The sequence below is a fragment of the Nycticebus coucang genome, chromosome 3 (assembly GCF_027406575.1).
Source record: "Nycticebus coucang isolate mNycCou1 chromosome 3, mNycCou1.pri, whole genome shotgun sequence".
NCBI lineage: Eukaryota > Metazoa > Chordata > Mammalia > Primates > Lorisidae > Nycticebus > Nycticebus coucang.
This window is the reverse complement of record NC_069782.1, coordinates 126186699-126211025: the sequence shown is the minus strand read 5'-3', so window position 1 is coordinate 126211025 and position 24327 is coordinate 126186699. Positions and strand designations below refer to the sequence as shown.

The following is a 24327-nucleotide window of genomic DNA, read 5'->3' as shown; positions in this document are numbered from 1 at the left end:
AAATTTAAACTGAAAAAGCTACATGTGGCCAATGGCTACTACATCAGACAACATGGCTGTAGAAGCCCCCTCCCCGGGTTGAAGCCCCAGCTCCGCAGCGGGGTATGCATTCGTCTTCTGAGAATGTGTCATTGAATTTGTGGAAGGTAAATGAGTGTGTGACAGGACTCCCTGTGGGTTTTTGTTTGTTTGTTTTACAGAAAGGGTTTTTTATTATGCACTATGTGTTCAGCTTGCATTTTCTGCTTATGAATATCCATGACCATCTTGCCAGGCCGTTCCTGTGGGCGTTCTTCGTTATGCTACATAGCAGTCTAGTAATCCTGGCATGAGGGTGCTGTGGGCAATCTGACCAGTCAGTCTGCTCCTTCCAGGGAAGACATGGCTGAGGACAGAGGGAAAGAGAAGGGCCCATGCCCCACAACCATCTGGAGGGGACCATTATTAATTGTTTGTGTAAACAACTACCTTTCCAGCATTTTATACACTATATACCAACACACACGCCCACACATACACACACGTGCCTGCATATGTACAAATATATTTTAATGAAATCCTATCATTTTATTTTATTTAGTAACCTGATTTTTCCTGAAACTTAATATGAGCACCTGTATGTATCATTAAAATTTTTTTTACATCACCATTTTGAATGACTCTATATTATATAGTTATTGGCAATTTAGGCTGTTTCTATTTTTTAATTATAAGTAATGTTACAATTAATATTTCCATTAGTCAGTTCAGGCTGCTATAACAAGGTACCATAGACCAGAGCAGGGGTCCTCAAACTGCGGCCCACGGGCCACATGAGGTGGTGTGATTGTATTTGTTCCCGTTTTGTTTTTTTACTTCAAAATAAGTTATGTGCAGTGTGCATAGGAATTTGTTCATAGTTGTTTTTTTTTTTAAAACAGGTCCTCCAATGGTCTGAGGGACAGTGAATTGGCCCCCTGTTTAAAAAGTTTGAGGATGCCTGGACCAGAGGCTTACAAACAGCAGAAATTTATTTCTCACAGTCTGGAGCCTGGAAGTCTGAGACTAGGGTGCCTGTATGGTTGGGTTCTGGTGAGGGTCCTTTCTGGGCTGCAGACTTCTGACTTCTCATTGTGTCCCCATATAGTAGAAAGAGGATGAGAGAGCTCTCTGGGGTCTCATTTATAAGGGCACTAATCCCATTTGTGAGGGGTCCACCCTCATGACCTAACTGCTTCCCGTACCCATCTCTAATGCTGTCACACTGGGTTCAGGATTTTAGCATATGAATTTGAGGGGGCATAAACATTCAGTCTGTAGCAGTATCTTTTTTTTTTTTTTTTTTGGCCGGCGCTGGGTTTGAATCCGCCACCTCCGGCATATGGGACCGGCGCCCTACTCCTTGAGCCACAGGCACCGCCCTGTAGCAGTATCTTTATCATAAAGCTCTGTGCCCATCCATGATTAGTCCCCGATGATGAATTCCTAAAAAAGACTAGCCAGTGAAAGCATGAAGTGCCTTTTAGGGTATTTTGGTGCATCTCACTAAATGCTCTTCAGGAGAGGTACCAAGTCATTCTCCTACCTGCAGTGTGCAGAAGTGCACAGGGCCATGCAGATGCTGGGCAGTATTAATATTATTATATTTCTCATTTTTAAAAAATATGACACACAAAAGTTCAATATTTCTTAAATATCTTTGATTACTAATAAGTGTGAACACATTTTGTGAATGTTTATTAACCACTTAAATTTCTTTTGTGAAATGACTATTACGTGTTCCTCTTGGTTTTGGTCTTGATTGGGGAGGGGAATTGAGCTGGGTTCTTGAGGACGAACAGAGGTGTTTCCAGATGTTGATGAGGAAGAAGGGCATCCTGGAAAGACATCACAGACAGGACAGATGTGGTGATGGGGCTGATGCCATGGGCCCGGGGCTGGGGAAGGGGCAGGGGCTGGGGCTGAGAAGATGGCCTCGTGCTGGGTAGACATAGCCTCACAGGTCACAGTAGAGAGTTTAAATGTGATTCTGTGGCAATTTGGAAGCCACTGGTGGACTTTATGCTGGAGAGTCATAGTCCCTGATTTAGGTTTCAGGAAAGCCTCCTGGGCATAAGATGAGGAGGAACACTTGTGTCCAGGGGTGAAGGTGAGGCCAGCATGGGTCTGTGCCAGTAGAGTGGAGAGGAGGGGGACAGAGCTTTGAGGCACATCAGAGGTGGGGACGTCTGGAGGTTAGCATAGGTGTACAGAACTCTCCCTCATCTGGCTGGTGTGCGTTTCCCAGCTTAGTGCCTCTGGAGGAGATTTGTGAACCAGCCACGGTTCCTGAGGTGCTGTGGCACAGGCGGGCAGCTGGCAGGGCGCACACCTCAAGGGGCTCTCCCCTTCTCCCATACCCCCATCTTCTCCAGGATGCTGCGGAACAACCGCATCAGCTGTGTCCACAACGAGAGCTTCACGGGGCTGCGCAATGTCCGACTCCTCTCCCTCTATGACAACCAGATCACTACTGTCTCCCCGGGGGCCTTTGACACCCTCCAGTCCCTCTCCACACTGTGAGTCCAGCCTGGGAGGGCAGGCCAGCAGAGGCTCAAGGAGCAGTCATCTGGGCCCTGGGAACCCCACTCCTACCTTCCTCAGGGGGCAGTCTTCTTGGGTGGCCACCTTTGAAGAGCTCACTTGGGGTGTGGGGAAACATTTGTGGGAACATAAGATTCCGCCACTTTGGAGCTCCATCTCTGGTCGCAAGAGCCAATCCTCTTAGTGGTGTTGGTGGTCTGGGAAAGCGTTTTGGGTGGCTGGTGTGTAGCAGATCCTACTATGGTGGACAGGAGAGATTTTGCTGGGACACCTGAGACCGGCGAGGTCTTCATGGCCATCTGCCCGCCTCTTCCAGAAACCTCCTGGCCAACCCTTTCAATTGCAATTGCCAGCTGGCCTGGCTGGGTGACTGGCTGCGGAAACGCAAGATCGTGACAGGGAACCCACGATGCCAGAACCCAGACTTCCTGCGGCAGATCCCACTGCAGGACGTGGCCTTCCCTGACTTCAGGTGTGAGGAAGGTAACTCGTGGCCCCGGCGGCAGGGGAGAGGCCAGCGGCTGGGCGGGTCAGCAGGATGGGAGCACGAGAGGCGGGCATGCTGATGGGAGGCCTCTGCCTGCTGGTGCCTTCGTGTGGTTATAAGAGCAGTAATGTGCCAATCATTTAAAAAATGGGGGAAATATGGAGAAAAGAAGAACAGAAACGTGACCTATTATCCCAATGCTCAGAGAAATCAGTTAACACTTGAGTGGGTTTTCCCTATGGAAGTCCGTTTAACCCAGAGACCTGCCTCCTGGCTGTTCTAAGTGTTCTGACTTACAGGGTCACCCTGTCCTTGATATGTGGGGGGACCCCCCTGAGTCTCATCCCCCACATTTGGAAAAACCTGGCCACTTTTTGCTACGGTGCCCCCTTACAGCCTCTGACTTCTTAGTCTCTCCCTGGTGGCCACTCCCTTTTTTGGAACAGAACGTAACCCCGTCCCTCATTTTTTCCCTAGAGTACCATGTACACAAGGTTGCCATGGAAGGCAGATTTTTCCTAACAGTGACACAGCCAGGTTGCCTCTCAGCCCAGATGTCCCCATCCTTACAGTCTCTCAGTACTCTGCCACTGGGAATCTCTCCCTGGCTGACCTCACAGCCCCCTTCCCCTTCTGGATGCCAAGATGCTGCTCTTCTCCCTGGTCTTCCGCTTCCTCACCTCTCCCAACCCCACCTGCTGGCAGCAGCCTGTCCAGGCCACATGGAGTGATTTTGCATCAGCTAGACCTGGGCTCAGACCTTGCCTTACCTCTCACCAGCTTTATGACCTGAGCAAGCATCCAACCTGTTCAGGTCTCAGTTGAATGGAAATTCATTCATTCATTCTGTTTTGAAGGCTGCTGTGAGCCAGGCCACAGGTGCCCTTTGCTGCATTGTTAAGAAGATGATGTTGCTATAGTGCCTAGTAGTTATAGCCACTCAAGAAATGGTAGGCTGGGCACGGTGGCTCACGCCCGTAATCCTAGCAGTCTGGGAGGCCAAAGCAGGTAGATTACCTGAGCTCACAGATTTAAGACCAGCCTGAGACAGAGCAAGACCTTGTCTCTAAAAATAGCCAGGTGTTATGGCGGATGCCTGTAGTCCCAGCTATTTAGGAGGCCGAGGCAAGAGAATCACTTAAGCCCAGGAGTTGGAGGTTGCTGTGAGCTGTCATGCCACAGCACTCTACTCAGGGCGACAGCCAGAGGCTCTATCTCAAAAAAAAAAAAGAAGAAGAAGAAACAGTGTGGCTGCCATCCTTTTTTCTGCCTTGCTGGCTTCCACCTGGGGTCTGAGGAGGAAGAGATCAGCCCAAGACCTAGTTCAACCTCAAAACTGATCCAGGGGCCTTTGTCCCTGTTGGGGGAAGGGGAGCCGTGTGGCATAGAGGAGACTAACTGGTGACCACGATGTCAGAGAGGGTCTTTTGAGTGGCCCTGCCTGACGGAGCTTCCTCCCTAGGCCAGGAGGAGGTGGGCTGCCTGCCCCGCCCGCAGTGTCCCCAGGAGTGCTCCTGCCTGGACACGGTGGTCCGATGCAGCAACAAGCACCTCCAGGCCCTGCCTAAGGGCATCCCCAAGAATGTCACAGAACTGTAAGTAGCCTGAGCCCACAGGACAGAAGGGTTGGGGCCTGGTAGCGGGAGGGAAGGCAACCCAGAGCAGGTGTGGGCAGGTGTTAGCTGAGTAGGAGCTGGGGTTCGTGCTTTGCAGAAAACACTGCTTCCAAGAAGCCATTGAGCTTCTCTTTGATTCCGTCTCTACAGTCACCTGATGACACAAGTGCCCTCCATGGCTAGTGCTTCGTCCCTTCACCCCAAGTTCTGCCTTTAAAATGAGGAGCAGCACTGCTTTTCCCACTAAACACTGTCTCCTGGGCATTTTCCTCTGTCACAAGAATCCTCACAAATGCAATTCTTTTTCACTAGCAACACAATGCTCTTCACATCAATCTACTATGATCCAGATAACAGGTCCTCTTTTCTGGGATATTTAAGCTGCTTCCAAATTTTTTTACTGTTATAAATAGCACCAAGGTGAGCATCTCTTCACTACCAGCACTTGGCAAAGAGCATTTCTAGGACTTTTTCTGCCCTTCTCCTGATGGCCTTCCAAGGAAGGCTTGTTTTCTTTGCGTTCTCACTGAATCTACAACCGTGGCCTTCTCACCTCCCGAGTCAGCACTAAAGGTGGTGGTGCTCAGATCACTGCTGGTCTACGCTTGGTATCTGAGCTCTCACGGAGTGTGCATAAGGCAAACAGGGATGGAGAGCTGGGCCTCTCCAGTGGACACATTGCTTAGCCCCTGACCTCGCCTATCCCCTGGGATTGATCCCTCCAGGCCTCCATAACTGAACTTTTCTTCTCCCCAGGATAGGGGTGTGAGGTTTTCATTTGTATTTCTCTCATTACCAGCAAGGCTGGCCAGTTCTTCACAAGCATATCAACCACTGTAGGCCTTTTCCTATGACTCGCCTGCCCCATCTTGTGCCTGGTTTTCTATGGCAGTGTTAGGCTCTGTAGGCCTCCTGTGTCCTTGTTTTCTCCTTGGGGTCTCATACATTGCAGCCCCGAGAATAGTGGGACAGGTGGGGCAGCCAGCCTTCTTTGACCAAGAGCACTAAATGAAGTTCAGATGCTGGTAAAATCACTTGGCTTCTCCAAGCCTCAGTCTTGTCAGCTGTGAAATGGGGCTACTAGGGTGTATTGACAAGGGCTGCTGCAAGGATCAAATGAGATGGGTGGGAATTCATTTTGTCTGACACAGAGTAAGGTAAGGATGGATAGAGTCTGATTTTGCTACTGTCTGGCTCCTTGGGGAACAGGGAAGAGCCTTCCCATGGGCTATAGTTGGTGGGGCCCTGTGCCAGGCCCAGGTGAGCTCAACTTCTGGCACTTGGGTCATCACTTAGCAAATTCTAGTCTCTAGGCAAGGATGGAAGATGGGAGGAGAGAGGTCTGAGCATCTTGAACCACAAGCTGTATCCTATAAAATGGAACACTTGGTGGATTTGGGTGGGCTTGGCTTTAAGGGTGATGACATGGATGGCAGTGGATATAGTCGGAGCCAGAAGGGAAGCCAAGATGGGAGAACAGAGGTGGCTGTGGCAAGAGCCTGGGCTTGGGTGGCAGTGTGCAGTCAGGGGTAATGTGAGAGTGGAGCAGAAGGCAATGATGAGAGGCTGATGGGCAAGGGAAGCCGGCAGTCATGGGGCTAGCTACACAGGGGTTGGAGAAGCGACATGAGGGGTCAGAATGGTGGTGCTGATGGAGTTGGGAGAAGCTGGTTGGGAAAGTTTGGCTCAGCGCCAGCAGGTAAAAAGGGGCCCTCATAGCTGGGAAGTGACCTGTAACATGCAAATCAGATCTTTTTGTCCAAGAAAGAGTAGAATAGCAGGGGAGGGCATGAGACCCAAGCAGTGCCCACGGACAGGGAGGAGGCTGACAGGGTGAGAAGGGATGTGTTAAGGAAGCCAAGAGAGACTTCGCTTCCCTGTGGCTTTTACCAGGTTCTTTGGGTGGAACCTTCCCAAATGGCCTAAACGACATAGTTGTTTTCTCCTCTCATGAACAACTTTGGGCTGCTTGATCACATGGTCTATGTGTAGAAGAGAAGTGAGAGAGAGGTCCCTGGCTGCAGGAAGGTTCTCCCCTGTGTGGGGAGTGGGGACACTGCTAATGCTGCTGTGTTCTCTCCTCTCCTTAGCTATCTGGACGGGAACCAGTTCACGCTGGTTCCAGGACAGCTATCCACCTTCAAGTACCTGCAGCTTGTGTGAGTATCCAGGCCTGCCTCCAAAGACAGGAGGGTCTTTGTCATCTAGCCGTCGTGGCTCCAGCTTTCCCTATAGACCCCACTTCTGGGCAGAGCCTGCTTTACCTCTTACCTCTGCCCCTCTGGGAACATCTGTGTTTGGAGCTGTTTTGCCACCTAGTGGCCAATCCTGGGAATTGCACTGTTCCAACCCAGGCAAAGTCCCCAAACCTCCCCAAGCATGGTCTGCTAATTCAGGAGGCTCTCCTTGCAAGGATGGGAGCCAGGGCAGAAGCAGGAGGGGATGGAAGACATCGGGGTCCAAGATCAGCCTTCAAACCAAATATGAAATATGGCAGCTATAAATACACATCTGTAACTAAGTTTTTCTCTAGGCTAACATCTGCTTTTTTTGTTACTTCTACTTTTGACCTTTTCCACCATGGAAATAACAAAATAAGCCTCTAGGTAATCAGTTCAGCTGCTCTTAGCCTTCCAACCTAATTAGCATCTCACTTCAATCCTCTTTATGTGCTCATTGGCCAGATTCTACCAAAAAGAAGTCTAGCAGTAGCTAAAGGGGAAGGAGCCCACGGACAGCAAGGGCCTTGGGAAGGTAGGGAGGTGAGAGTTTGGAGGAGGGTGGTCCATGGTGCCACCTGCTGCCTGGTGGCTCTGAGAGAACACTGGTCTCCAGGGGCCAGTGGCCTGGAGTTAGAGCCTGGCTCTCCTGTGACCAGCTGGGTGGCCCTGGTGAGTTAATCTTGTGAACGTCTGGGTCTTTATTTGCAAAATGGGGTTACTCTGCCCTGCTAGGATTGCTGGAGGGCTAGTGAACCAGCCCATGGGAAATGCTTGCAGGAGAGAGAGGAGAGAGCAGTAGAGCTGACGGTTGGGAGGTCGCCCATGTCCTCGGTGGGCACATTTCTGTGGGGAAAGGAGCAGAGCCAGGCTGTACGACGGAGGGGTGGAGAGCTGAGGAAGTGAAGGCATGTGGCCCTGGGGACCTAGAGGCAGTTCAGGGAGCAGAGCACAGAGCTGTGCCTATTGAGTGTCGTGCACTGAGGTCATGGGCCAAGTGCTCCTCTCCATCCCCAGGTGCCCCCCACAGTGCCAGTGGGAGCTCTGTCCACTAGGCAGGGACAGCCATTGTGTGGGTGGGGGAGGGGAAGGCGCCCATGGCAGCGAGCCAGGGTTGAGTTCTTCCTTTCTAAACCATGATGCTTTTGCCTTTTCCAGAGACCTGAGTAACAACAAGATCAGTTCCTTAAGCAATTCCTCCTTCACCAACATGAGCCAACTGACCACTCTGTGAGTCCCAGCCAGGGAAGGGGGCTGACACCTGGGGCCGCAGCTGCCAAGATGTTCCCCAAGCCCCAGCCTGTGCTGGGCACTGCTCACAGCCACTTGCAGGTGCCCCAGAGTGTGCTGGGGCCCAAGAGCCTAAAAACTTTTTAAAACATCTGTCATTGTGAAAGAGAACATATGGTATATGCGGAAAAATGCAAAAGATAAAAATGTACGGTTTAAAAAATACTCATAAAGCTAGCACACATGTAGATAGCCAAGTCAGAAATAGAACACTGCTCACACACCAGAGCCCCTTTGTCCCTTTCTGACCACGAGTCCTCTCCCCCACCCCAGGGCAGCCCCTGCCTGACCTATGACGATTACTCCTTGATATCTCTATAGTAGTGCTATCTACATACGCATTTCTAAGTAATATAGTTTAATTTTGCCCATTTTTAACCTTGTATAAATTGAATTATACAGCATATATTCTTCTATATCTGGCTTCTCTTGCAAGCATTATGTTTGTGAGGTCCATTCCTGTTGTGTAAAGTTGTGGTCTGTTTTTGTTGCTACATAATGGTCCTTTGTAGGAATGGGCTATGATTACCTCATCCTTTCTACCATTGATGCATATTAGAGTTTTTTCCAACATGGAGTGTTGTGAGCAGTGACCCTCTGAACATTTTTGTGCCCATATTCTAACATGTTTTAATGATGGCTTTAATTACATTCTGAGCATTTGATCAGAACTCATTATCAAGTGTCCCTTATATGTATTTGCCTGGTGGTCAAGAGTGTGTCTTGTTCACCTTCCAACATCTCATTTTACAGATGGAACTTCAGGGACTTTCTCAGGGCTCTATAGTGGTTGAACAGAAGAGCCAGTACCCAAAAAAAGTAGGGGCCCTGGCCTAGCTGTTCTTTGGGAGGGTGTGGGCCTGAGGCCATTAATACCCATTCTGGGCTATCCTCCCCTCACCCGGCATCTGCTTCTCAACTTGTTCACATTTCATGGCAAGCTGGTGACTCAATTGGTCCTTCTGGGTGAGATTTAGCCTTGGAAGGGCCCTCTGGATCCCAGGGTGCTTGCGTGGGAAGCTGTCCTGGTGTAAGGTCCTGTTTTCAACCAGTAGATCTTGGCCTCTGGGGGACATATGACAAAGTCTGGAACTATTTTTAGTTGTCAGTACTCAGAAGGAGGGTGCCACTGGTGTCTAGTAGATAAAAGCCAGGGGTGCTGTAAGCAGCCTGTAGTGCACCCGTAGCCCCACACAGCTTGTGCATAGTGCAGAGGGTGAGGACTCCTGGGCTAAGTGGTCCTGGCAACAGCGTCCTTTCCTGTGATAGAAATGTCTCATTTCCTTCATTCTTTTTAAATACAGGGTGGACATAGAGTTCACGTGCAATTTATACCTTTATTGAGTGTAATTTATATAGAATAAATTGCACATACTTCAAGTGTAGGATTTGGTAACTTTTCTTTTAGTTTTTGAGACAAGTTCTCGCTCTTTTGCCCAGCCTGGAGTGCCATGGTATCAGCCTAGCTTATTGCAACCCCAGCTCCTGGGTTCAAGCGATCCTCCTGCCTCAGGCTCCTGAGTAGCTGAGACCATAGGCACTTGCCACCACTCTTGCCTAATTTTCAAAAATTTTTTTGTAGAGACAGTGGTTTGGGGGGTTTTATTACCCAGGCTGCTCTTGAACGCCTAAACTCAAGTGATCCTCCTACCTTGACCTCCTCAAAGTGCTATGTTTACACGTGTAAGCCACAGTACCTGGCCAGAATGTGGTAAGTCTTGACACACGCACATACCCAGGGACTCACTGTGAGCTCAGCAGCTGGGCCCTTTGAGATCCCTCCCTCCCACCGCTCCCAGCCGCAGGCACCACTTTGTCATTATAGGTTAGTTTACATTTTCTAGAGTCTCACGTAAGTGGAATCACAGTACAAACTCTTGCGCACCTTCACCCAGTGTGATCACTGTGAGATTTGTCCACGGTGCTGTGTGCACTGGCAGTGTCTTCCTTTTGACTGCTGAGCAGTGTTCTGTTGTACGGATGTGCCTCAGTTTGTTTATCCATTCACCTGTGGACAGACACCTGAGTTGTTCCCAGGGTGAGGCAATTACACAGGTATCATTTCCCTCATTAGTCTGCCTGTCTGCCCTAGATGGATTCATTTACTCAGAAGCATTTTGGGACAGAGGTTTAACCTGCAGGCTCTGGAAACTGAGAATCTTAATGAAAGCCCTCCTAGGCTTAGTGCCCTTAGCTCAGTGAATAGGGCACCGGCCACATACACTGAGGCTGGCAGGTTCAAGCTCGGCCTGGGCCTGCTAAACAACAATGACAACTGCAACCAAAAAATAGCCATGCATTGTGGCAGGTGCCTGTAGTCCCAGCTACTTGGGAGGGTGAGGCGAGAGAATCACTTAAGCCTAAGAATTTGAGGTTGCTGTAAGCTGTGATGCCACGGCACTCTACCAAGGGCAACATAGTGAGACTCTGTCCAAAAAAAACAAAAACAAAAACAGGGCGGCGCCTATGACTCATTGAGTAGGGCGCCGGCCCCATATACTGAGGGTGGTGGGTTCAAACCCAGCCCCGGGGAACTGCAACAAAAAAATAGCCGGGCATTGTGGTGGGCGCCTGTAGTCCCAACTACTTGGGAGGCTGAGGCATGAGAATCGCCTAAACCCAGGAGTTGGAGGTTGCTGTGAGCTGTGTGATGCCACGGCACTCTACCGAGGGCAATAAAGTGAGACTGTCTCTACAAAAAAAACAAAAACAAAAAATAAACCCTCTTAATAATGATTCACTTCTTTAAGCCTCCGTTTCTTCACCTATAAGATGGGGATAATTACACTATCTTCCTCACAGTCACAGCTTCCTAATGGTAAATTCTTATAGAAGCCAGGACATCTCCTCTCTGCCCTGGAAGTGATGGGCTGAGAGGGTGGGCTCCCCCAAGGAGGTCCTGGTCAGGTGTCACCTTTACAGGAACCTGCCTGTGCCCCTTGCTGGTGCAGCCTCATTCGTAGGGACAGCAGCTCTCCTTTACTGAGGGTCTATTTGGAGCTGGGCACTGGGCTAGGAGCTGCACCTGGGTTTTCATACTTAACCCGCAGAAGAGCCCTATCAAGTTGACATCATTTTTCTTCCTATTTTATAGTTAAGGGAAGTGATCGAGGCAGGAAGGGATTAGGGGACATGGCCAGGCTCACCCACTGATTGGAGCAGGGTCTGGCCCCCACTCTGTCCACTGCCCGGCCTCCCCTCCGAGGGCACAGAGGCTGCCGGCACAGTGACCCTCAGCATGCTGAGGGGTGGCTGTGCCTGCGGGGCCTGGGGAAGTGACGCTGCTCTCATCCTCTTCCTCCTCCTCCTCCTCCTTCCTCCCGCAGAATCCTCAGTTACAACGCCCTCCGGTGCATCCCTCCTCTGGCCTTCCAGGGGCTCCGCTCCCTGCGCCTGCTGTAAGTCTCTCCATTCCTCCAGCAAGCCACCCAGGAGGGCCCTACCACCCACCTGGTGGGCAGAAATGTCTGGGGCCCCAGAAGGGCCGGCTCTGTGTTCCATGGTGGGAGTCCAGAATACTCTCATTCTGTATAAGCTGAGTCATGAATGGGAGATGATCTAAGAAATGGGGGTTGCTGTCAACCCCAACTTGAGTTTGTGGTATTAGGGAGGGCATCTAAGATAAGGTAGCCCTTCATTTGCATGTGAGACTTCTATTCCAGTTGAAAATGTTTATTTGCAAGAAATTTGTGAACTTTTTTTTTTGTCTCTGTCACTCTGGGTAGAGTATCATGGGGTCATCATAGCTCACAGCAACCTCTTGGGCTCAAGAGATCCTCTTGCCTCAGACTCCCTATGTAGCCTTTTCTATGAATTGAGATTTTGTCCTCTGTTACGTCCATTGAGATGGCCTGGCAGGAGGCAAGCTGACATCCTCTCCTAGTCCTAATCTATAGCTGGCCTCAGTTATTTCCTGACAAGCAGAAGGGTTCTGTCCTCAGGCTCCAGCTAAAAAAGGGAGAGCACTGGATACACAAGTCCTATTCACTGTATGAATATGCTGCTTCTGTTATTTACAAAGGCAGAAATGGAGACCTCCAGAAGGACTGGGGTCAGGGCAGGCAACCTGGATTATTAAGGGCTCCCTCTTTCTTCCCTGTGGCCAGTAGGACAGGGTCTCCCTCACAGCACTGACCAAGAGGCCTGGAGGGTAAGGACGGCCTGTCCCTTCTTAGCAGAGGGCCAGGCCTGTCCCTCCAGCAGATCCCCTGTCTCTCCCTGGGTGAGGCGCCAGAAGCCTCTTCTCTCCTCAGGTCCCTCCACGGCAACGACATCTCTACCCTCCGAGAGGGGATCTTTGCTGACGTGACCTCCCTGTCTCACCTGTGAGTAACTCTGGCCCAACTCTCTGGTCCTTTGGTTTAAACGAGCTTGGTTTCCGAGGAGGACTCCATCTCCTGAGATTGTCAGGACATTGTGCTTCTGTCCTGAAATTAAGCTTGTGATTGTCCCATGTGCACCCTCTTGGGCTCATGCATTCACCAGCTCATCAGGGAAACAATTCCTCACAAGCAGTAATTAGGTTATAACGACTATTTATTGACAGCTAAGCGCCTCACCTGCACCAGCTAGTATAATCCTCACGGTAATCCTACAATATAGGTACTGTGATTCTTGTTCTACATGTGAGGAAATAGGCGCAGATAAAGTAAGAAGCTTGCCCCAAATTGCACGGCTGAGGGGTGGGGAGTTTCTGACTCCAGCGCCAGGGCTCTTAAGCACCACACACGTGCACTATGCCCCTAATCTCACTTGGCCCAGGGATAAGCCCAGAAAATTTACGACCTCCGAGAGGTGGTATAATTGAATGTAGAATTGCTTCCAAAACCAGTTAGTTGACAGTGCTATGAGGATTCTTTAAAAGCAGTGGGCCTGACTCCTTAAAAGCTAAACACAGAATTACTATATGACCCAGCAGTTCCACTCCGTCTCCACCCAAAGGAATGGAAAGCAGGGGGCTCAAACAGACACTCGTGCCCCGGTGTTAATTATAGCATTATTCGCAATGGCCCCGAGAGGAAACAGCATGTCCATCAACAGATGAATGCAAAAACAAAAGGAGGCGTAAGATATACACAATGGGATATTAGCCATGAAAATAATGACGTTCCGTTATGTGCTACAATATATATGAGACTTAAAAACATGCTAAATAAAATAAACCAGACACAAAAGGACAAAAAGTAGAATGATGGCTGTTGGACAATGGTTGCCAGGGGCCAGTGGGGGCAGGAGGAATGGGGAGTTAGCATTTAGTGAGCACGGAGTTTCTGTTCGGGGTGATGAAAAAGTTTGAAAATATTAATAGGTAGTGGTGATGGTTGCACAATGCTGTGGATTTAAAATGTCACTGAATTATCCACTTAAAATGGTAAAAATGGCAAATTTTATGTTATGTACGTTGTACCCCATAAAAAGGAAGAAATAAAGAAGTGCTGGGCTGTGGGAGGGCAGGCCTGATTCTGGAGGCCTGGCTGGGTGCAGAGCAGACACATTCTGTCTTGGCATCTCGTGGCACAACCTGTTGAGGAGATGTAGGGGACATGGACTATGGCTCGGACCCTGGGCACGGCTGATTCCTTTTGCTCCTTGTCCCATGCCCCATCTCCCAGAGCGTGGGTGGACAGGCATCCCTAGGTTGGAGGGCCTTTGGGGGTTCCCAGCATCTCTTCTTGAAGTTTGTTCATTCAATAATTTCACTGGGTTTTCTCAGTTCTAAGACTTACTTTTTCTCCATTTTAATCTCTAAAATCAGAGTATATCTTAAAATGATGTGTATATTTATTATGGTAATGTTTTTCCACCCCACCCAAAGCATGTTAAATCAGTGGCATCTAAAAATTTTAGACTTGAGGAAGTAAAATAGTAACAGGTGCCACTCTTTGAGGATCTGTTTGCGTCAAATACCATACTGGGTGCTTTATCTACAGTGTCTCGTTGACTCCATGACCAAAATGGGAAATAGGTTATGTATTATATACCAGCTCTATTAGCAGGTATTGCACTAAAGATTCCAGAGCCCATCAGGACTCAGTGGGAATAGTGTAGTGATTGATTAGCGATGTCTGCCGTAGAAGTAGGAGGGGTAATCCTCCTAAGAAGTAGGATTTATTATTTCCATTTTATAGTCCCAGGTTCTGAAAAGTTGTGCAGCTTCCTTAGGTCATAAATCTAGGAGATAACAGAAACAGGATTTGAATTTAGGTGTGTCTGATTCCAAAGCTCTTTATTTATTCTTTATTGCCTCAATAAATATGTCCTAGGTAACCAGAATGAGTCATAGGCTGAAGAATGTACTAACACAAGCTTTGTGGTCTCTGTAACCACTTGGGATATTATAAAGAGAATTCAAAGGAAATAGTGACTAATTCTAAGTATGAGGAGCTTCAAAGCAGAGGTGCCAGGAATACTGCCATGAAGAGAGACTGGGAGTCTAATTTGGAGGATGTGGGGAAGGGCATTCCAGGAAGAGGGAACAGCATGTACAAAGGCTTGGAGACAAGAATGTAAATGGCATATTTGGGGATGTTGTGTTGTACAGCATAGGATAAAAGGTGTTTAGTTGGAGAAAGAATGGGGGGTGAGAAGAGGTGAGTCTGGAAAAGAACATTATAAAGAGCTGTTTGTGCCACGCTAAGGTGTTTAGACTTTATCTTATAGATAAAAGGCAATTGTGGAAGAATTAAGTTATAGAAAACTTCTGGAAAGCCACTGGTGACATACAGAGGGTGGAAGGAGGCAGGAGTGAGCCTGGATGGAGATAGTGGTTGTGGACAAAAGCCAGGCAGGAAAAGTGTTGTTTGTTGTCCCTGCTGACTGTAATTCACAGGAGTTGTTTCTATCTGTGTTGGATAATTTTGGATTGTGGGCTCATTTTTTTGACATTCGTCTTTAGGCATTCTGGAGACCTAAGCTGGAGCTGCTACTCTCCGCAGAAGATTTGTGCTTATCTCTGCTGGCACCAGGGGCTGCCACTGCCCTGGAACCACTTATCCTTCTCTGCATAGCCCTGGACTCTGCACCTTGCCAGGCAGGGCCTTTGCGAGCATCTAGTCCACCTTTCCCACCTTTGATCCCCCCGTATTGGGTTTAAATGTATAGTTGGCCCCCTTTCCTGTCTTCTCAGGAGAACTGAGTAACATCTGAGTACATCTTCTCTCTAGTTCAAAATCTAGCTAGAAGCTTTGTTTTCAAATGGGAAGTGAACAAGCAACATACGTTTTGAACAAACAAACTAAAGCTGCAAACCAAATTTTGAACCTATAACTGAAGCTGCAAAAACAAATTTCGAGCCTGTATCTGTCTATAAATGCCAACCTTTTTAAGGAGAATATGACAACTGGCTAGAAGCCAGATCCAATTTATTTATTTGTTTGTTTGTTTTTGTTTTCCAATTTATAAAAATAAACCAACAAATAAAGATCAGTTTAGCAGTGGTTATATTGCTAAAACATGGCATTGACATTACTGATTAGATATGTTTGTTGATTGCATCTAAGCCCAATTTCTCTACAAAACAGCATCTTTATGAAAGAAATCTTTTATTGTTATGAAGCAACCTTGGGAATAAACTTTGCGCTTTCTACCCAGGGTTTAAAATAGAGACAAACAGTAGCTTGAAAGATGTACTTGGATTCGGGTGTGCTGTGCACGCGTGCACACATGGCGTATTGATGTGCACGCACACAGGCATTGTCTCCTGTGTGCTCACAAGCTGAGGCTGTTGCAGAAAGATGACTTGAGCATTACAAGGAGTTGAGGAATAGTAAGAGGATAACACAGACTCACTGCGTTCACTCTGGGCTTCACAAAAGCCATATACAATTTGAAGGGAGGGCCTCCCCAGGGCTCCATAACAAGTCAGAGTTGGCCAAGAGTGAGCATTCAGGCTTCCTGGCTCACTCACACCAGAAGATGCCGGTGTTCCTAAGAAGCCCTCTGCTCCTGATGGGACTCTGGCTGGGCCCCTCCTATCCTTTGGCAGTGTGGATGAGGGGCAAATGGAGTGATGGTGTGGTGGACAGGCCCACATTAAAACCCTTTGAACTCTAGACTTGGAATAAGGACTTGGGGCTACAGGTTCTTATTCTGCCATCTGCAGTGAGATTCGGCCAATTCATTCTTTAGGCCTCTTCTCTCACCTATACTAAGGTTATTTTTAAGGTCTCTTATGGTTTGTGAGCACTCTTCACTGCCCTGGGCTTCAATACCCTGCACATCTCTCTGATGCTGTTTACTCTTACGTTTACTTTGAAGCCAGCTCACCATTCATCCATCTGTCCATCCATCCGTTGGCAAGTATCTACCTCTGCTAAGGTTCCCCAGTGCCATTCTTCATTGCTATAATCTGGCATTTTGTTGCCTCTAATCTGCTGTAGGCTGGAAAACTAGATTTAGAATTTATTAAGAATTAGACGTGAAAAGTATGTATGTCTTTTGTTTGTTTGTTTGTTTTTGTTTTTTGCAATTTTTGGCCGGGGCTGGTTTTGAACCCACCACCTCCGGCATATGGGGTCGGCGCCCTACTCCCTTGAGCCACAGGTGCCGCCCTGTATGTATGTCTTGATTAAGTAAATTATGGCATGCTCATATGACAGAATAGCACTGTAATTTATTATTTGAGGAAAACCAGAATCAAGAGGACTGTTTACTCTAATTTCAGTGATAGACAAACATGTTGCCAAGAATTGAAGGGAGCGCACTAGTAATAAATTAATTACGTTTATGGGATGATAGATGATTCTTTTCTTTTTGAATTTCCTTTGCACTGAGGTTTTGTGCCTTTCTTGAGCTGTGAGACAGGCATTCATGCATTCAGCAAACATTAACGGATGCCTGCTAGTCTCTGATGCGGCTGGGGATTTAGCAATTCTGGGAGCCCTTTCCACTGCACATAGGTTCATCAGCAGACAGAAAGGCATGCAAATCCAGAGGGTGCAAAAAATATACATATGCACACATTTTGAGAAATAAAAAAACTGCATTGAAATTGTAATATTCAAAATATACTGACAACAAAAGATATTTGACTTCTGCAATTGTAAGAGATGCTCCAAGTGGTTACCATCAGTGTCCAAACACTTCTGATTATGGCACCTGCTGCTTGAGCCACATTGCAAGGCCTCCGGGATCTTCCCTCGTGCACATCACGCATGGTACCCCGAGCCTCAGACTTATCATGAACGTGTGCAACTGTTAGGCATGTGGAAGGCCCTGTTGCATACTATATCTCTTTTGTCGTTGTACTTCCGCGACATTCTTGAGTTTCAAATATCGCTTCAAAATGGTCTTGTGTTCCTTAAACAACAACCGAGCCTCCTCCACCATTTTCTTTCCTGTCCTGTCTGTTGCATAGTAACACTAGCATTTATTTAATTAACTGAGTGAAACAGCCGTCTTTTGAACAAATGTCATACTACACATTGCTACCATAATTCAATTCAACTTCGAGAAGTATTACATAGACATCATCTTTTATTTATTTATTTTTGTAGAGACAGAGTCTCACTTTATGGCCCTCGGTAGAGTGCCGTGGCCTCACACAGCTCACAGCAACCTCTAACTCCTGGGCTTAAGCGATTCTCTTGCCTCAGCCTCCCGAGCAGCTGGGACTACAAGCGCCCGCCACAACGCCCGGCTATTTTTTGGTTGCAGTTTGGCCGGGGCCGGGTTTGAACCCGCCACCCTCAGTATATGGGGCCAGCGCCCTACCGACTGAGCCACAGGCTCCGCCCAACAACATCTTTTAAAATGTGTACGTTTTTTGGTACATCTGTAGGTTGCCTAGTAGTGGGACAGGCAGATTTAGCTCGGCTGAAGAAGATTTTAAGTCCTAGAGTATGCTAACCTCTGTAGTTGGTGGCTCTGTGAAACGGCCAGGCGGAAAGCTATTTCAGTCCAGGTTACATAAATAGAAGCCAGGCAGGGCCTTGGCATGCAAAGACCAAATAGCTACTGTTTCAGCTATTTCCAAATTATAGTGACAATCAACAACACAGGGTTATTTATACTTTCGCTGGGGTTTGTACCTGAACTCACAGTCCTGGACTGTGGTGTGGCCTGGCTGCTGTGTCCCCATCCCCACCCTGTCTCATTGGGGCCTGTGTCTCTTCACATCCCGCTGAATTCGCAGGAGTTTTCCTTGGGAAAATGGTCCCCAGATGAATGTGAGGTACAAATCCTACTGAAGAGAGGGCAAGGTGGTCCTTATCGAGAAAAATAAAGCTTTTTGATAAATTAAAGCTTGTACCATTGAATTCACCTGTGGCTTGATACAGAAACAGCGTAAATCAAGTGTGAGTCAAGCCAGAATTTATATTTTTAAATAGCTTTATACATTGGCCCCATAGTTTTTATTATTTATTAGGAGTCAAGAAGGGACGCTTAGGTTGGAAGTGCACTTTTTTTGCTGTTACGGGGGGCACCTGCCCAAATCTGGTGATTTGTGAAGACCCTAAGACAAGTCAAATGCCTTCTCACTCACAGAGCCTCAGATTTCGTCTTTTTTGGCATATTCTCTGAATGAGGTGCCTTCAACTCTTTACCTTGGCTCATTACCTTGTAGTGCACTATAAAAAACATTTTTTCATTTTCTTTTTTTTTTTTTTTATAGAGACAGAGTCTCACTTTATGGCCCTCGATAGAGTGCCATGGCATCATACAGCTCACAGCAACCTCCAACTCCTGGGCTTAAGCGATTCTCCTGCCTCAGCCTCCAGAGTAGCTGGGACTACAGGCTATAAAAAACATTTTTAAATCAATTCTGTATTTATCTTTTGAATTGTACTTTTTATTAGTGAAGAAAAAACAATCTGGTGAATGTAAACATTTTAAATATGCTGCAATCTTTGCATTTCTATTTTTTAAAAAGTCTTTGTTCTTTTCAACACTCTGGAGCTTCAAAGAATCAAAGCATCTGACCTTTCTCTACGTCTGAGAGGCCCCGGTGCTGTTCAGCGGACAGAGGAAGGTATCTCACGCATCCCATTAGCCAGGAGGGATGCTGTCAGCAAATAAAAATAGAAAAAATTTGAACACATGTCAAGGTTGAACCTGCCTTCTTTTCCGAGCTCAGTATTCCCTTGGCTCCCATTTTAGGTTCCATGTGCTTGTGTTTCTTCTCCCTCTAGGCTGTAGGCTCTTTGTCAAATCATAAAGGGAGCCCCAGAGATGTTAAGTGAAGCGTTCAAGGTCACCCGGGCAGGGGGCGGCTGCATCAGGACCACAGTCCAAGTCTTATCAGCCCACTTTATGAGATTGCATATTGTTGGCCATGCTCTTTTGGGGAATTCCTATTCAGAGCTGCTGCTGCTTTTATCAGACTGTACACATCTCAGGGGGAACCACTTCCTCTGTATTGCCCAGAAACAGGGGAAAAATGGCAGTGTACCCACTGGTTACTTAATTAATGTGACCGTTCTCATTAACATGATCTAACCTTATAATTTCAAAGTAATGTTGCTATTGATGCACTTCAGGCATGAGGCATCGATTCTTCTATTGCAGAGTCAAAGAGCTCTGGCCCTTTCTTTCCCCCAAATCTATGTCTTGTCCATCTCAAAAGTCTCTCACTGTGTCTTAGTGAAAAGATTCTGAGTTTGCCCGCTGGATTGGTGAGAAATGAAGAGATTGGCAGTATTCAGTGTTGGTGCAAATGTGGGAGCAGCTATAGCTTACTCTGCTGGGCTCTGGAGTCGGTACAACTTTGGGGAGAGCAGCTGTTAACACATTCCATGCCCTTTGTCCAAACCCTGACTCTACTTCTAGGCTCCTGATCTAGAGAAATGCTCACACCTCACAAAGAGGCATGTACAAGTGTTCGCTGCTGTTGGAAACAACCAGAACGCCAACCATGGGGCGATTGCTCACTGGGCTCTGGGGTGTCCACTCTGGGGGGTGCTGTGAAGCAGCTTGACAAAATGGGGTGGACCCATGACCCATACAGGCTGATCTGGAAGATTTTCAAAACATGCCATTCAGTGACAAGTAGTAAGCTGCTCAGTTGCAATGTGCAGCAGAATGTCATTTCTGGAAATGTGGGAAAGCCCTGGAAGGCTGCACACCTGAGCATGGTGACCCTGGGCCCACATGTCCACCTGTGGAGGGTGGGACAATGGGGCGTTGGATTATTTTTTGTAATGTGGATGTAGCACATCATTATTTAAGCACTGCCCCTCCAATGAGCACTGGGGTTCCCGTCTTTCTTTCTGTTACAGACAACGCTGCCGCACAGATTCCCTCGCATGCTTTTGTAGGCGCATCTGTGAGTGAAACAGCCAGAAACAGAATTGCTGGGTCAAAAGGCAACTGACTGCATTGGCAATTTTTTTTTTTTTTTTTTGCTTTCTTTTAAAATTAATGTGAAGGTACAAATGTTTAGGTTACATTGTTTTCAATTCTAAGGTAAAGTTCAAGTTGAAGTTGAGCCCTTCACGCAGGGGGCGTGCTGAACACCCGCACATGGCGCACGTCGGGTGAGATCCCACTGATCACCCTCCCTTCCCCTCCTTCTTGCTAGACTATATTTGTGTTTTATCTTTCATGTGGGTGTGTAGTTGTTTATATACTGGTTTCATATTAGTATTGCGTACACTGGATTGCATTGGCAATTTGGTAGATATCTCAACCTCCCCTCCACAAGAGTTCCACCATTTTGCACCCCCGTCAGTAACACAGGAACATGCCTTTCAAAAAATTGAGGTAAAATTCACATAATATAAAATTAACCTTTCTAAAGTGTACAACGCGGTGGCATTTCATCATCACCGTGCTGTGCGGGGAGGAGACTTGCTTTGTCTGCAGTCTTTGAGGGTGGCTTACAATGAGAATGCATTCACGAGTTCACTGCTTAAAGAAAAATGAAAAGAAAAAGAAAAGAGTGTGGGCCTCAGAAGCAGACAGCTCTGTGTCTGGATCCAGGGTCTCCCCTTTGCTAGTTGTGTGACTCCAGGGAGATCACTTATTCCACCACCTGAGGCTGAGTTCCCTCCTCTTTCAGATGGAGAAAAGGAACCGTGCCCAGTGGGGCTGAGAACTTTTGCTGCACGAAGGCGGGAAAAGCGTGTCTCCTTGCAGCAGTTCGTGCTAGTTGCTTTCTTCCCTACATACACTGCAGGCAACACATTTGTAGGCTCTAGCTCCAACAGCACAGGTTCAAATCCCAGCTCTCCTGTTTCTCTGTGTGACCTTAGGAAAGTTCCTCAACCTTTCTGGGCCTGGGTTTCTGCAGCTGTAAAATGGGGACAGTGTGTGGTGAGGACCAAGTGAAGTGATGCATATGCAGTGCTTAAAACAGCACTGGTTACAAAGCACGTGCTCGTGGAAAGGAGGCTGTTAGGGATTTTTTTTTTTTTTTTTGAGACAGAGTCTTACTATGTTGCCCTCAGTAGAGTGCTATGGCATCACAGCTCACAGCAACCTCCAAGTCTTGGGCTTAAGTGATTCTCTTGCCTCAGCGTCCCGAGTAGCTGGGACTACAGGTGCCTGCCACAACACCTGGTTATTTTTGTTATTGTTGTTGTCATTGTTGTTTTAGAAGGCCTGGCCTGGTTTCAAACTCCCCAACCCCGGTGTATGTGGCTGGCGCCCTAACCACTGAAGTACTAGCATCAAGCTGGCTGTTAGGATTTTTGGCAGCCCCAGCACAGTGCCTGGGATCCTAGGTGCTTCATGTAAGGGCCCTATCAACCTGTAACACCTGCTTCTCTCTGCCCCAGAGCCATTGGTGCCAATCCCTTATACTGTGACTGCAGCCTCCGCTGGCTGTCCAGCTGGGTGAAGACTGGCTACAAGGAACCAGGCATTGCCCGCTGTGCAGGGCCCCCAGACATGGAGGGCAAGCTGCTTCTCACCACCCCTGCCAAGAAGTTTGAATGCCAAGGTGAGCCCAGGAGCACAGGGGCCCATAGAACTTGTCCATCCCTGGTAGGGCCTTCCCAATGTGCCTGTGTCCCTGTGGTGACCGCTGGTGGGGATGAGGTGACAGGAACACGCCACCTGCTGCTTGTTAGGATGGCTGCCTTCCAGTCCTGACATATCACCAAGGAAAAAAGCCAGAGAGAAAAATCTCAGGCCGTCAGGCCTTTAATCCCTCCCATGGTTATGTAAGGAAAATCAAAATAGTAGCAGTGTTTCTGGAAGTGCCACACCTCTCTGCAGTGTGAGCCCTCAGACCTCCTTTGGAGCTCAGAATTAGCTTAAATCCATCTCAGTCCCTGGGGGAACCAAGGACTCAGCTGTTGCTCTCCTGACATTTGCAGAACTGCAGAGCCTGAATGCGGCTGGAAGTTCATTGGGCTTTGCTCTGAGATGCCTCACCCCAGGCATCCGTAAACCCTTGTTCAGGGATTGACTGACTCACTGATGGCCCAGGCCCCAGGGGTCCTTCTGAGTGCAGACAGGTGGCCAAGTGGCTGCCCCAGGCCTGGCTTTATGTTTAAGGGGCAGTTGGGAGAGGGCACCAGAGGCTGTGGGGCACGGCCTCTGCCCTCTACAAGCTCGGAGGCCACCGTCGGAAATGAAGCTGACAGCCGTAGGTTAATGAGAGGCCCCAGGCCACCCTGTGTGCAGGATGTTATCACAACCATAGCAGTTCAGAGGGCCTGATCTGCAGCTTGGCTGTTAAAGCCAGCCAATTCATGTTGAAACACGTGGTCTGTGTTTATTTAATAGAGCGGGTTTGATGCTGGTGGGAAGAGGTTTTTTTTTTTTTTTACTTTTTATTGAAATACAACACACATATAGAAAAGTACACAGATTGTAAGCAAATGGCTCGCTTAATTTTTACAAACTGAACTCTGGAATTGAGAAACAGAGCCCCACTTGTGCCCCAGAAGCCCCTGTGTGTCCTTTCGGTCATTGCTGAGAAGTGTTTCATTTCCGTTCACACTTATGTATCTTCAGTGGAACCAATGTCCCACCTCTTCTAGGATCCTGTGGGGAAACTGGAGTAAACTGGCCAGCTCATCCTACTTAGTCTTAGGAGATCCTGCTATCCCTGAGAGGTGGCGCTCCCGGTGGTCTGACTGCTGCTCCTCCATCCACCTCTGTGACCAGAGTGTCCTGGAGGCTGGAGAGGAGGCTATAGCCAGGGAGGTGACAGGAAAGGGTCCTGGTTCAGGCTTGGAGAGAAGCAACCCTGAGGCAAATGGACCCTTTTTTCCTTTGGTGTGGCCAATTGTACTCAGGTGCGAGTTGGCTGAGCCAGTGTCTCCTCTCTGCCTCTGTCCTCCTGGTCAGTGGGTGCCAGGCTGGGGGTCATTGGTTCAGAAGGTCATGAAGGACAGAGGAGAGTTAGCCAACATAGTCGTGGGGACTATGCCGTCCTCACATTGATGATGTGGCCTGGATGGCCATGTGTTGTGGTGGGTGCCTTCCAGGCACGCTTTGCATATGAGATTTGCTGGTTTAGCCCTTCGCGCCCTGCGGCAGGGCTGTCACAGCCCCACTTTGCAGGGGAGCATCTGGAGGCTGGGAGGGTGGACTAGGTGAGGGTGCAAGCGTGGTCTAGAGGAGGTGTAGGCGGCACATCTCCCTGAGGCCGGGCTACTCAGGGCCAGGGGCTCCCATGCTGCCCCTCCTGCCCTGACACATCCCCCTCACCATGGCAGGTCCGCCCACTCTGGCTGTCCAGGCCAAGTGTGATCCCTGTGTGTCCAGCCCGTGCCAGAACCAGGGCACCTGTCACCATGACCCCCTTGAGATATACAGGTGTGCCTGCCCCAGTGGCTACAAGGTGAGTGGAGGCCATGGAAGGAGGGCCCTCATGTGTGCTGTGGGGCAGGACCAGGTCTGTCTTGTTCATCAGGCTGGCCCCAGGGATCAGATCACCGCCTGGCTCAGAGCAGGTGCTTGAATGAGCCCATAATCCATGATGGCGAGTGAATGAATGAATGAATGAATGAACAAGTGCACATTACTCCAGGCAGGGAGATGGGGCTGCTGAGGCCGGCTGGCTTTTGGCTCACACTAGCTCCCTGGTATCCCTGGGGTCCCCATGGCTACTTTTCCTCCCAGGGCCGAGACTGTGAGGTGTCCCTGGACAGCTGTTCTAGCCGCCCGTGTGAAAATGGTGGGACCTGCCACTCACAGAAGGACGAAGATGCTGGCTTCACGTGAGTTGTCTGGAGGGGCAGGAGCCTTGTGGGTGGGTGCC

At 48.5% G+C, this 24327-nt stretch overlaps 1 protein-coding gene across 2 annotated transcripts in view; it reads left to right on the top strand.

The window, feature by feature from the left end:
• SLIT1 (slit guidance ligand 1) overlaps positions 1-24327 on the top strand; it is a 177273-nt gene that overhangs the window by 134089 nt on the left and 18857 nt on the right. For both annotated transcript variants that reach the window (XM_053584668.1, XM_053584670.1), the window contains 10 exons: positions 2394-2537; positions 2879-3045; positions 4512-4644; positions 6756-6824; positions 8043-8114; positions 11501-11572; positions 12428-12499; positions 21890-22053; positions 23783-23907; positions 24189-24286. In XM_053584668.1, the coding sequence (XP_053440643.1) occupies positions 2394-2537; positions 2879-3045; positions 4512-4644; positions 6756-6824; positions 8043-8114; positions 11501-11572; positions 12428-12499; positions 21890-22053; positions 23783-23907; positions 24189-24286 (1116 nt within the window). The remainder of the gene's footprint in view (positions 1-2393; positions 2538-2878; positions 3046-4511; positions 4645-6755; positions 6825-8042; positions 8115-11500; positions 11573-12427; positions 12500-21889; positions 22054-23782; positions 23908-24188; positions 24287-24327) is intronic.